This window comes from Chiloscyllium punctatum, chromosome 26, assembly GCF_047496795.1.
Source record: "Chiloscyllium punctatum isolate Juve2018m chromosome 26, sChiPun1.3, whole genome shotgun sequence".
In the NCBI taxonomy this organism is placed as follows: domain Eukaryota; kingdom Metazoa; phylum Chordata; class Chondrichthyes; order Orectolobiformes; family Hemiscylliidae; genus Chiloscyllium; species Chiloscyllium punctatum.
In genome coordinates, this window is record NC_092764.1 from 31874950 (window position 1) to 31885617 (window position 10668).

Here is a 10668-nt window from a genome sequence, read left to right on the forward strand (position 1 = left end):
ATAAAAGGTATCGCACCTGCATTTCACAGCTCGAACAGAAAGTTAAACGAAAGGCGAGAATCGAAAGTCCAGCCACCGCCCTCAGTACAGGGAGCAGACAATCTCTGTTAGTGTATTTTAATCATCAAATCTCCCAGTGAGAGGGTGGGGAGGGGGATCGCGGAATCCTCTACATCCGACCGCACTTTTTAAACACGATTTAATTCCATCTCACGGGATCCATTTTACTCAGGGATTCGGGATGATTCTCAATCCCGCTTGATCCCTTTTCTGAGGGACCTTCCTCCCCACCAATATTCTCAGTCTCGCTTCCGCATTTCTCCCTGTGAATTCCCCGCCGATTCTCAGGTACTTTCCTGAACCCTTACCTCTGCCCAGAACATGTCCCACCTCCAACGAGGGCACACTGAAAGTGTAGCTCTGTGGGTCGAACCCTTTACATTGCATCGATGCCTCACCGCTCCAAACCTGGGGATTCGGACAAGTTAACATTAAATACAGCATAGAAAACAAAACCATCCTTACTCTCAGTTTACAGCACATCCCCTCCCAAAGCGGGTTGGATGCGCCGCAACTGGGAATAAATAACTCGCACTAACTCGGATTAAAGCTCAGCCGACGAGGAAACTGAGAAGAAATTGAAGATTTGGAGAGAGAGGCTTCAGGGCATAAAACCGTCCCTGAGCTGAACTCTGGGGATGTACAGGGTGTAACCTGGTCAGAGTAGAACTCACTCACCTGGAGCAGGAGGGTTACTAGCCCCACAAGCAGCAGGCTATAATTCCCCATTGGGTTGCGAGTCTGTTTCCAAAGCGCGTTGTATCTGTTACCTCCCGATTCTACCTTCTTGTTCACAATAAGTTGCCCCTTCTCTCTGATCACCATCCTTCACCAACTCGCCCAAGACTGGAGGCCAATCGCCGCTAGTCCAGGTGACGTCTCCAGGTGAGTTTCTCTCTCATTGGCTGGCAGCCGGATGCTTGAGTCCAATTTTGGGTAAAGCCAGTAGCTGGTGTCAGGTAAAAGGAAGCAGCGACCCGAGGCTATCCGTAATCCAATGAATTCCCCCACTCCCAGTTTCAGTGGGAGGTGGCGGAAATGATGCCGTTTACTCGAAACAGTGGGCATCAAAACGAAAGAGCTGTGTAGATCTTGTTAAGTACGAACTGTCTGTACAGCGATCTCTTGGAAAGCTGGCTTCCATCCCACTGTGTAATGTGGATCTGGGCGGTGTCTGCATTAATGTCGAGTTTAGCCCCAGCACAGATCAGTGAACAAGGAGGTCAAACTGCCTCAATCACTGAACACAGGGTGGCTGGAGTGGACGGTGCTGGCTTTGGCAACCGTTCTGTATTGTTTGGAGAGAATTGAAGTTAAATTTAGATATTATCTATACTAAAGCCGTGATGTTAAAAATCACACAACACCAGGTTATAGCCAACAGGTTTATGAAATATATAGGGTGATTTTTCTTTGCAGACCAGAATTTCTAGAGAATGGGACGCAATCTAGTGAAATTTGGTCTTTCAACAAGCCTCTCTTCTGGGCTGGATGAGCAACGCCAATGTTAATTGCATCACTAGACTCATCTGTAAGTTTCTGTCGAAGCCTCTATGCCCCTTTTAGGCACTCCATAAAACTGTTAAAGGTGCTTTATAAATGCATGTTGTTGCAAATACAGGAAGCACCATGTAGTATTGTTTTTCCACCCAGCACATCATAATGCAATATTTGGCTATTGTGTCTGCATATAAACACTTGCATTGAGCGGATACCTGTCAATTTTCATCCTAGCTAATGTTTGAAAGGCAGTAAATATGAATAACTTATTCATTTATTGAGCTCCATGAAATGGAGGTTGACCACCTATACTGTAACAGAAGGAATTCCATGGTATTGACTTTGGGTCAGTGAGGAGACAGCAATACATTTCCAAATCAGGATGTATATGCATTGGAGGGGATTTTTAAGGTGGTTATGACCCCAAATGACTGTTAAATCTGCAACAGATTTACCTCCCCAAAGCACAAAACCCTGACTGACAGGTTATCAATTAACCAAAATTGCTCCCAAATTTACTTCAAGGTAAATATTAGTCCTATTGAAGGGTCCTACCTGGAATGTGGACTCTCTTGCTCTTCTGATGCTGCTTGACCTGCTGTGCTTTTTCCAGCACCATGTTTTATTGGCTCCGACTTTCCAGCATCTGCAGTCCTCATTATCTCCACAGAAACATACAGTCTCAAGTTGACCTCAGGGTGTGTCTACTTTGATTACTTCCACTCTGGGAATCACTGGACAGTAGCCTCAAAAGTCTATATCATGTTGAGTGGAACAATGTACTGGCTGCAGCTGGAGACTAGTGGTATGGCAGCAAGGTAGTGGAGGAGGATTGGGATTTTGCAGAGGTTGAGAATAAAGAGGGGTAATGCATCAGAATCTTGTTGGCTATCAGAGCAGTCTTAGTCCCGTCAGCAAGAATTTCAACAGGAAGTGATGGGATGGGTGAGCATGCAGCCAAGCAGGGATGATGTAGTTGGAGTTCTTGTGGCCAATCACACATTTATAAGGATTCTGGCTGAGAAATTGTATTGTTCCTGAATTAAGGTGTGTTCCAGACACAGCACTGACTGCATGCAATGTAAGCGGGAAGACCACAAAACACTGACCACTAATATACTAATGAGGAAACCATTGTCAGGCATGGCTGAAAAATGGGAACTGCACAAACAAGCTTTTAGGCCTCTCTGTTTTAACCATGTGGAGTGAATCAATAAAGATATTTTTCAATATGTTTACAACTTCATTAGAACTAGCAAACAGAAGAAATTTTCATCAATATTTTTGCATGTCACCACATACGTACGAAAGGAATCATACTCTAAAATATTTAAGAATGATGCAGTTAGAGTTCCTGTGGTCAATTAATGCATGTGTGAGGATTGTGGCTTTTGATGACAAATGTAATCCTGAAACAGTTACTGCATCTAATCCAGAAATGGGAAGAGAGATGATGCTTTTGTAGTCATGCTGATTGAAAAGTTAGTCAACAGAGCACTTTTATCAATCTTTACCCAAAGTTACAACTGAGTTCCTCATACAGTGACACTTGCCTAGAGTGAACGCAAGAATCTTTGCTCTGCCTAAATCACCAACATTGCTCAGTGGAGGAAATTGAACATGTCAGTATGCACACTTCCTACTCCCTGCCGCTTTCTATTTGCAGTTTTTCAACTCTACCTTCGATATTCTGAAATTGGAACAGAATAAATATAATTGTTATGAACTTGTAGGGGACATTTCTATGCTCACTCTATTAGATTGGCAGATGGTTGGAGGGGAGAATTTTTTTTAAAAATCAGTCTTGATACATAAAGATCCTGGCAATGTAGGTTGGGAGCCTGTTTTGATTATAACACCAATGTGTCAGTACTTAGAAAGTCTTTCCAGCTTACCACATCCCTATGTGAAATTCAGTTCCATAGCTGGCTCAAGATAATGAGTAATGCCTACAGTTACAAATTTTTATGAATGTCCTTCATTGAAGCACCACTGTACTAACAGCTGATCTCATAAGCTCTTCCTACAGCCTGGTGAAAGAGATTTTCCAGTTTGCGACATGGATTATTGTGCAATGTGTCGGCTTACTTTGAAGTTGTTGGTGCATTTTAGGCTCTCTTCCAACACCTTGTGCTTTGTGTTCTTGATAAAGAACCGGTTTCTGTCTGCAGGCTAACTCAAAAGTGCCCTATTATTTGCATGTCTACACATGTAGTGTATGAACCAGTAAAAAAATGTACACGTAATTTTGCAAAATAGTATTCTAATGAAGAATTGGTAGGTGCTGTATTTTCAAGGGTGTGCCACTCACATGATATATATAATAGTGTTCTACCTGTTTCACTGAGGCTGCATAGGTCATACACAACTATCTAGAGCTGAAGCTGTCAGATGTTATGGCCAATATTCATCTCTTAACTGATACTACCAAAACTAAAATGTTTTGTGCCTTGTAAAATGATTAATGTAATCCTGACTGTAATGCTTTTGAATGTCTGGGAGAAGAGATCAAGTTCTACATAAATATAAGCCAAATTCCTTCAGTCACTGAAATGATGCAAAATAATCTGTCGTAATTCTGATGGAAAAAACCAAGGAAACCCTTTAAAGAATTGTGCTTAGGCTGTTCATTTATGTACTTGTCATTATTCAGAGGCTAACCTTTATAGAAATCCACTCCCAATAATCTACCTTCAATCCAAAATAACGTACTGTACTATTTTTAAAAAGTAATTTCTTATTGATGATGACAAAGCAGTTGGATCTTGAGGTGAAACAAAAATCTTGTCTTTTATTAGACCTTAACACCATCCTAATGCATGAATGCACACAATTATGGTGTGATTGTAATGTCAATGCATTAGTAATCCAGTACGTGAGTCCAAAGTTCTGGCAGTTCAATAAAAACCTAGAATAAAAACCCAGCTTTAATGATGACACTGTTGATTGTCACAAAAAAAGGATCACAGATGTCCTTTGGGGAAGGCAATTTGCCATTCTTACCTGGTGTTGCCTACAGTAATGTCATTGACTCTTAACTGTTCTCTGGGCAATTAGGAATTGGCCATAAATTCTAGCCTAGGCAGTGATACCCACATGAACAAATAAAAATTTCAAATCTTAATTCAGCAACAGAGTTTGCCTATATAAGACCAATTGGAATTAATGTTTCATGATTAACTTAGTTAAAAATCACACAACACCAGGTTATAGTCCAACAGGTTTATTTGGGAGCACTAGCTATCGGAGCGCTGCTCCTTCATCAGGTGGTTGTAGAGTATAAGATCGTAGGACACAGAATTTATAGTAAAGTATACAGTGTGATGTAACTGAAATTACATATTGAAAAAAACCTGGATTGTTTGTTAAGTCTCTCAACTTTTAAAATGGGCATATTGGCTTCAGTTCTTTCATATGTAAATTCCAGAACTTTCCTAAAGTTACATTCTCAAGTGAACTTTAACAATAGATGCTATGTTGGCCTAGATAATGCATTGAAGGTGTGAGGTGCCCTGTGTGAAGCTGTCGGTGCCCCAATGTTCAGACTGATTATAATCTAAAAAATGGGATTTACAGAATCTTATATGGATTTAAGCAGTTTTGAGCAAAATAAAATTTAATTCTGCAAATACAAATTCACCTCACAAACTTATATGTGTGTGTATGTGTGCTCGGTGGGGTATCAGTGTCTGTGAGAGAATGTTGTATGTGTGCGAGTGTGAGTGTAAAGGTGTATAAGTCTGTGAGAGGGTGTTTGTGTTAGTATGTGAGTGTATGAGTGTATGAGAGAGAGCTTGTGTATGAGTGAGGGTCTGCATGAGAGTATGGTTCTTTCGGAGTGTGTGTGTGTGAGTGTATGTGTGTATGTGTGAGTGTATGTGTGTGTGTGTGTGTGTGTGAGTGTGGTGCAGTGGGGTCACCTATAGTGTGACATGAACCCAAGGTCCCAATTGAGGCCATCCTCATGGGTACTGAACTTGACTATCAGCCTCTGCTCAGCCACTTTGCATTGTTGCCTGTCCTGAAGTCCACCTTGGAGGACGGTCACCCGAAGGTCTGAAGTCGAATGTCCCGGACTGCTGAAGTGTTCTCTGACTGGGAGGGAACACTCCTGTCTGTTGATTGTTCTATGGTGTCCATTCATCCATTGCCTCAGCGTCTGCTTGGTCTCACCAATGTCCCACGCCTCAGGGCATCCTTGCCTACAGCGTATGAGATAGACAATGTTGGCCGAGTCACATGAGTACCTGCCACATACGTGGTGGGACACCTCCCACCATTGTCAAAGTTCACAAGAATGTAACTTTAAGAAAGTTCTGGAGTTTACATTTGAAAAAACTGAAACCAACATGCCCATTCTAAAAGATCAGAGATTTACCAATCAATCCAGGTCATTTTCAATATATAATTTCAGTTAAATCACACTGTAAACTTTTGCTAAAATTCTATGATGTTACACTCCACAACCACCTGATGAAGGAGCAGCATTCCAAAAGCTTTTTTTTATTTCAAAAATATACTTAATTCATAAAATACTTTAATGGTCTGTACAGTTGGACATGCCGTACATATGGTAAAAACAATGACTGCAGATGCTGAAAACCAAATACTGGATTAGTGGTGCTGGAAGAGCACAGCAGTTCAGGCAGCATCCAATGAGCAGCGAAATCGACGTTTCGGGCAAAAGCCCTTCATCAGGAATAAAGGCAGTGAGCCTGAAGCATGGAGAGATAAGCTAGAGGAGGGTGGGGGTGGGGAGAGAGTAGCATAGAGTACAATGGGTGAGTGGGGGAGGAGATGAAGGTGATAGGTCAAGGAGGAGAGGGTGGAGTGGATAGGTGGAAAAGAAGATAGGCAGGTAGGACAAGTCCGGACAAGTCAAGGAGACAGTGCTGAGCTGGAAGTTTGAAACTAGGATGAGGTGGGGGAAGGGGAAAAGAGGAAGCTGTTGAAGTCCACATTGATGCCCTAGGGTTGAAGTCCTTACTGGACCTCTCCATCTCCATTAGTGACGACCAACTTGACACTGACATTTTTTACAAACCCACCGACTCCCATAGCTACTTGGATTACATCTCCTCCCACCCTATCTCTTGCAAAAATGTCATCACGTATTCCCAATTTCTCCGCCTCCGCCGTATCTGCTCCCAGGAGGACCAGTTCCACCATAGGACACACCAGATGGCCTCCTTCTTTAGAGACCGCAATTTCCCTTCCCACATGGTTAAAGATGCCCTCCAACGCATCTCGTCTACATCCCGCACCTCCGCCCTCAGACCCCACCCCTCCAACCGTAACAAGGACAGAACGCCCCTGGTGCTCACCTTCCACCCTACAAACCTTCGCATCAACCAAATCATCCACTGACATTTCCGCCACCTCCAAAAAGACCCCACCACCAGGGATATATTTCCCTCCCCACCCCTCTCCGCCTTCCGCAAAGACCGTTCCCTCCGTGACTACCTGGTCAGGTTCACACCCCCCTACAACCCACCCTCCCATTCTGGCACTTTCCCCTGCCACCGCAGGAACTGTAAAACCTGTGCCCACACCTCCTCCCTCACCTCTATCCAAGGCCCTAAAGGAGCCTTCCACATCCATCAAAGTTTCACCTGCACATCCACCAATATTATTTATTGTATCCGTTGCTCCCAATGTGGTCTCCTCTACATTGGGGAGACTGGGCGCCTCCTAGCAGAGCGCTTTAGGGAACATCTCCGAGACACCCGCACCGATCAACCAAACCGCCCCGTGGCCCAACATTTCAACTCCCCCTCCCACTCTGCCGAGGACATGGAGTTCCTGGGCCTCCTTCACCGCCGCTCCCTCACCACCAGACGCCTGGAGGAAGAACGCCTCATCTTCTGCCTAGGAGCACTTCAACCCCAGGGCATCAATGTGGACTTCAACAGCTTCCTCATTTCCCCTTCCCCCACCTCATCCTAGTTTCAAACTTCCAGCTCAGCACTGTCTCCTTGACTTGTCCGGACTAGTCCGACCTGCCTATCTCCTTTTCCACCTATCCACTCCACCCTCTCCTCCTTGACCTATCACCTTCATCTCCTCCCCCACTCACCCATTGTACTCTCTGCTACTCTGTCCCCACCCCCACCCTCCTCTAGCTTATCTCTCCACGCTTCAGGCTCACTGCCTTTAGTCCTGATGAAGGGCTTTTGCCCGAAACGTCAATTTCGCTGCTCATTGGATGCTGCCTGAACTGCTGTGCTCTTCCAGCACCATGCCATACATATGTAAACATTCCATTTGTTTGCATACCGAAAACAGAGTAATCATTCCTATTTACAGGTCTGTACAATTACATTTTTAGCTGAGGCATCAGCAGAGCCCAAATGACTGCGTGGGCCCCCTGTTCTTCTTTAGGCAGGTAGATGTTACACGGTGGTCTTTCCCCACTGTGCATTGGCGGCAGCTGCCCCAAGCTTCAGCGTGTCCCTCAACACGTAGTCCTGGACCTTGGAATGTGCCAGTCTGCAACACTCAGTCGGGGTCACCTCCTTCAGCTGGAAGATCAACAGGTTTCGGACCACCCAGAGAGCGTCCTTCACCGAGTTGATGATCCTCCAAGGCACAGTTGATGTTCGTCTCGGTGTGCGTCCCGGGGAACAGGCTGTAGAGCACGGAGTCCCGCGTCACGGCGCTGCTCGGGACGAACCTCAACAAACCCCACTGCATTCCTCTCCAGACTTCTTCTGCATAGGCACATTCCAGAAGGAGGTGTGTGACAGTCTCGTTCCCCCCTGCAGCCGCTTCGAGGGCAGCGTGCGGTGCAGTTGAGAATCCTGGCGTGCATAAAGGATCTCACAGGCAGAGCCCTTCTCACCACCAGCCAAGCCATGTCTTGGTGCTTGTTGGAAAGTTCTGGCGATGAGGCATTCTGCCAAATGGCTTTGACAGTCTGCTCAGGGAACTGCTCGATAGGATCCGCCCTCTCCTTTTCCCGAAGGGTCTCAAGGACACCACGTGCTGACCACTTCCCGATGGACTTGTGGTCAAAGGTGTTTTTCTTCATAAACTTCTCCACGAAGGACAGGTGATATGGAACGGTCCAATTACTCGGAGCGTTCTGCAGCAGTGAGGCCAGGCCCATCCTTCGCAACACCGGGGACAGGTAGAACCTCAGTACATAGTGACACTTGGTGTTTGCGTACCAGGGATCCACCCACAACTTGATGCAGTACTCCAAAAGTTAGTGCCTCCAAATAAGCCTTTGGACTATAACCTGGTGTTGAGTGATTTTTAATTTTGTCCACCCCAGTCCAACACTGGCACCTCCAAATCATGTTAATTTAGTTGTTAATATTCATTGGATATTCATTGATTGATCTAATGTTATTCTGCTTAACTGTCGCCAATGTTGATTTTATCATGTGACTGTGCTTATCCTCACCTGACACAAAAGCATTAGTGGAGTTTGAACAGAATGAAAATAATTATGTGCCAGAAGTTACTGATTGGCTTATTTCGATTTCACAGAGTCAGATAGTGCAAATGTGCAATCTTCAAGGTTGGATAATGCAAGTTAGCATGAAAACCTTAATGGGCAACAATGTAAGGCAAGGAGGAAGTTAAAGAGGAACGGAAATCATAATAACCACAGTGTTTTACACTGAATTTGTTTTAATGTTTAGTGTCTTAGGAGAGGCAACTAGATTTGACTAAACATAATATTTGTAACTTTATAACAATGATTTTAAAATTGTAATATAATCCTTCAGAATATTAAAACTCAAGACGATGCATTATCTGAATATATTTTCAGCCAGAGAGTGGTAGGCCTATGGAATTCATTGCCACAGAGCATAGTGGACGCCAGGACGTTGGGTGTCTTCAAGGCAGAGATTGATAAATTCTTGATCTCGCAAGGAATTAAGGGTTACAGGGAGAATGTGGGTAAGTGGAATTGAAATGCCCATCAGCCATGATCAAATGGCAGAGTGGACTCGAAGAGCTGAATGGCCTTGCTTCTTATGTCTTATGGTATAAGGATATCTCACTACATCATTCTTTATACACAGTCTGTATAACAATTTATTTATATTGATACTTTGTGATTTTCTGTATTAGCTTAATTTGGTTTTAAAGTTTTCCCCTATATCTTTTAAGTTAGACTAAAAATAATCAATCCTGGTACCCATAACCCTAGATAGAAGCAGTTAGCTTCTAAAACAAACATTTACTGATAAGGGGTTGATTTAATGGAGACTTACCAAATAATGAAAACAGAGACAGTGAGTTCAGTATCACTTGTGGGGTGGGGCCTGACAGCATCCATAACCCTATCACAAACTAATGATTAAAAAAAACTCTTATTTAGACCCCAAGAAGTCATTAAAGAAACAATAGCTAACCATAATGAAGAGGATAGGCCCGTGGTTAATTGACACCTTAAGGAATGAGACAGGAGATAGCCATTAACTGATGTCACCTCCCACTATCACCCTGAAGAGCCATTTAGAGATTAATCACACAACCCTTAGCCTCATCTCACCTAGCCAACTATAATGAAATGACCTGACTGATTAGGCTGCGAGTTGTGGCTTGGACATCATCAAAAAGCAGCAGTTTTCGGAAACCCAGGCTAGCACCAAATTTGAAACTGAAGTTAATAGAAGTAGAAAATGCCAGAGGTATTGGAGAGAGCCCATCGGCTGAGCCTTGATCCTGTCCCCTAAGCTGATGCAAAAGCCGTGGTATGCCTGTGACGTCACTTTGATAAGTTTTTTTTGTCTGATATAAAGTTTTCTGAGTTATTGCACCAGATTGCTTCCTGTTGCTTTATTAGCTTAAATCTCAAATAAATATTGGGATCCCTGTTAAAATTGTAACCTAAAACTTACACCCACCCGAAATCAAACCCAACAATTAATGCTGTGGTTTATGATTTGGAGACACCGGTGTTGGACTGGGGTGTACAAAGTTATGTGGTTGTGATGAAGGAGCAGCACTCCAAAAGCTAGTGCTTCCAATTAAACCTGTTGGACTATAACCTGGTGTTGTGTGATTTTTAATTTTACTATGGTTTGCACCTTAAAATGTAAAAAATAACCCTAACTTATTTTCTGTACTACCAACCATTTTGTTTAGCCC

General features: G+C 43.7%; 1 protein-coding gene across 3 annotated transcripts in view; it reads right to left on the minus strand.

Moving 5' to 3' along the window:
* Nucleotides 1-1102, minus strand: part of cdh31 (cadherin 31) — a 46233-nt gene extending 45131 nt beyond the window's left edge. The window contains exons 1-2 of one of the 3 annotated variants that reach the window (XM_072596063.1): nt 739-1102; nt 369-468 (exon numbers count right to left, since the gene is read on the minus strand). In XM_072596063.1, the coding sequence (XP_072452164.1) occupies nt 369-468; nt 739-885 (247 nt within the window). In that variant the 5' untranslated portion in view covers nt 886-1102. Of the gene's footprint in view, nt 1-16; nt 38-368; nt 469-738 lie in introns of those variants that run through there. The other 2 variants (XM_072596062.1, XM_072596064.1) reach the window with 2 other exon arrangements.
* Between the last annotated feature and the right edge of the window lie 9566 nt (nt 1103-10668).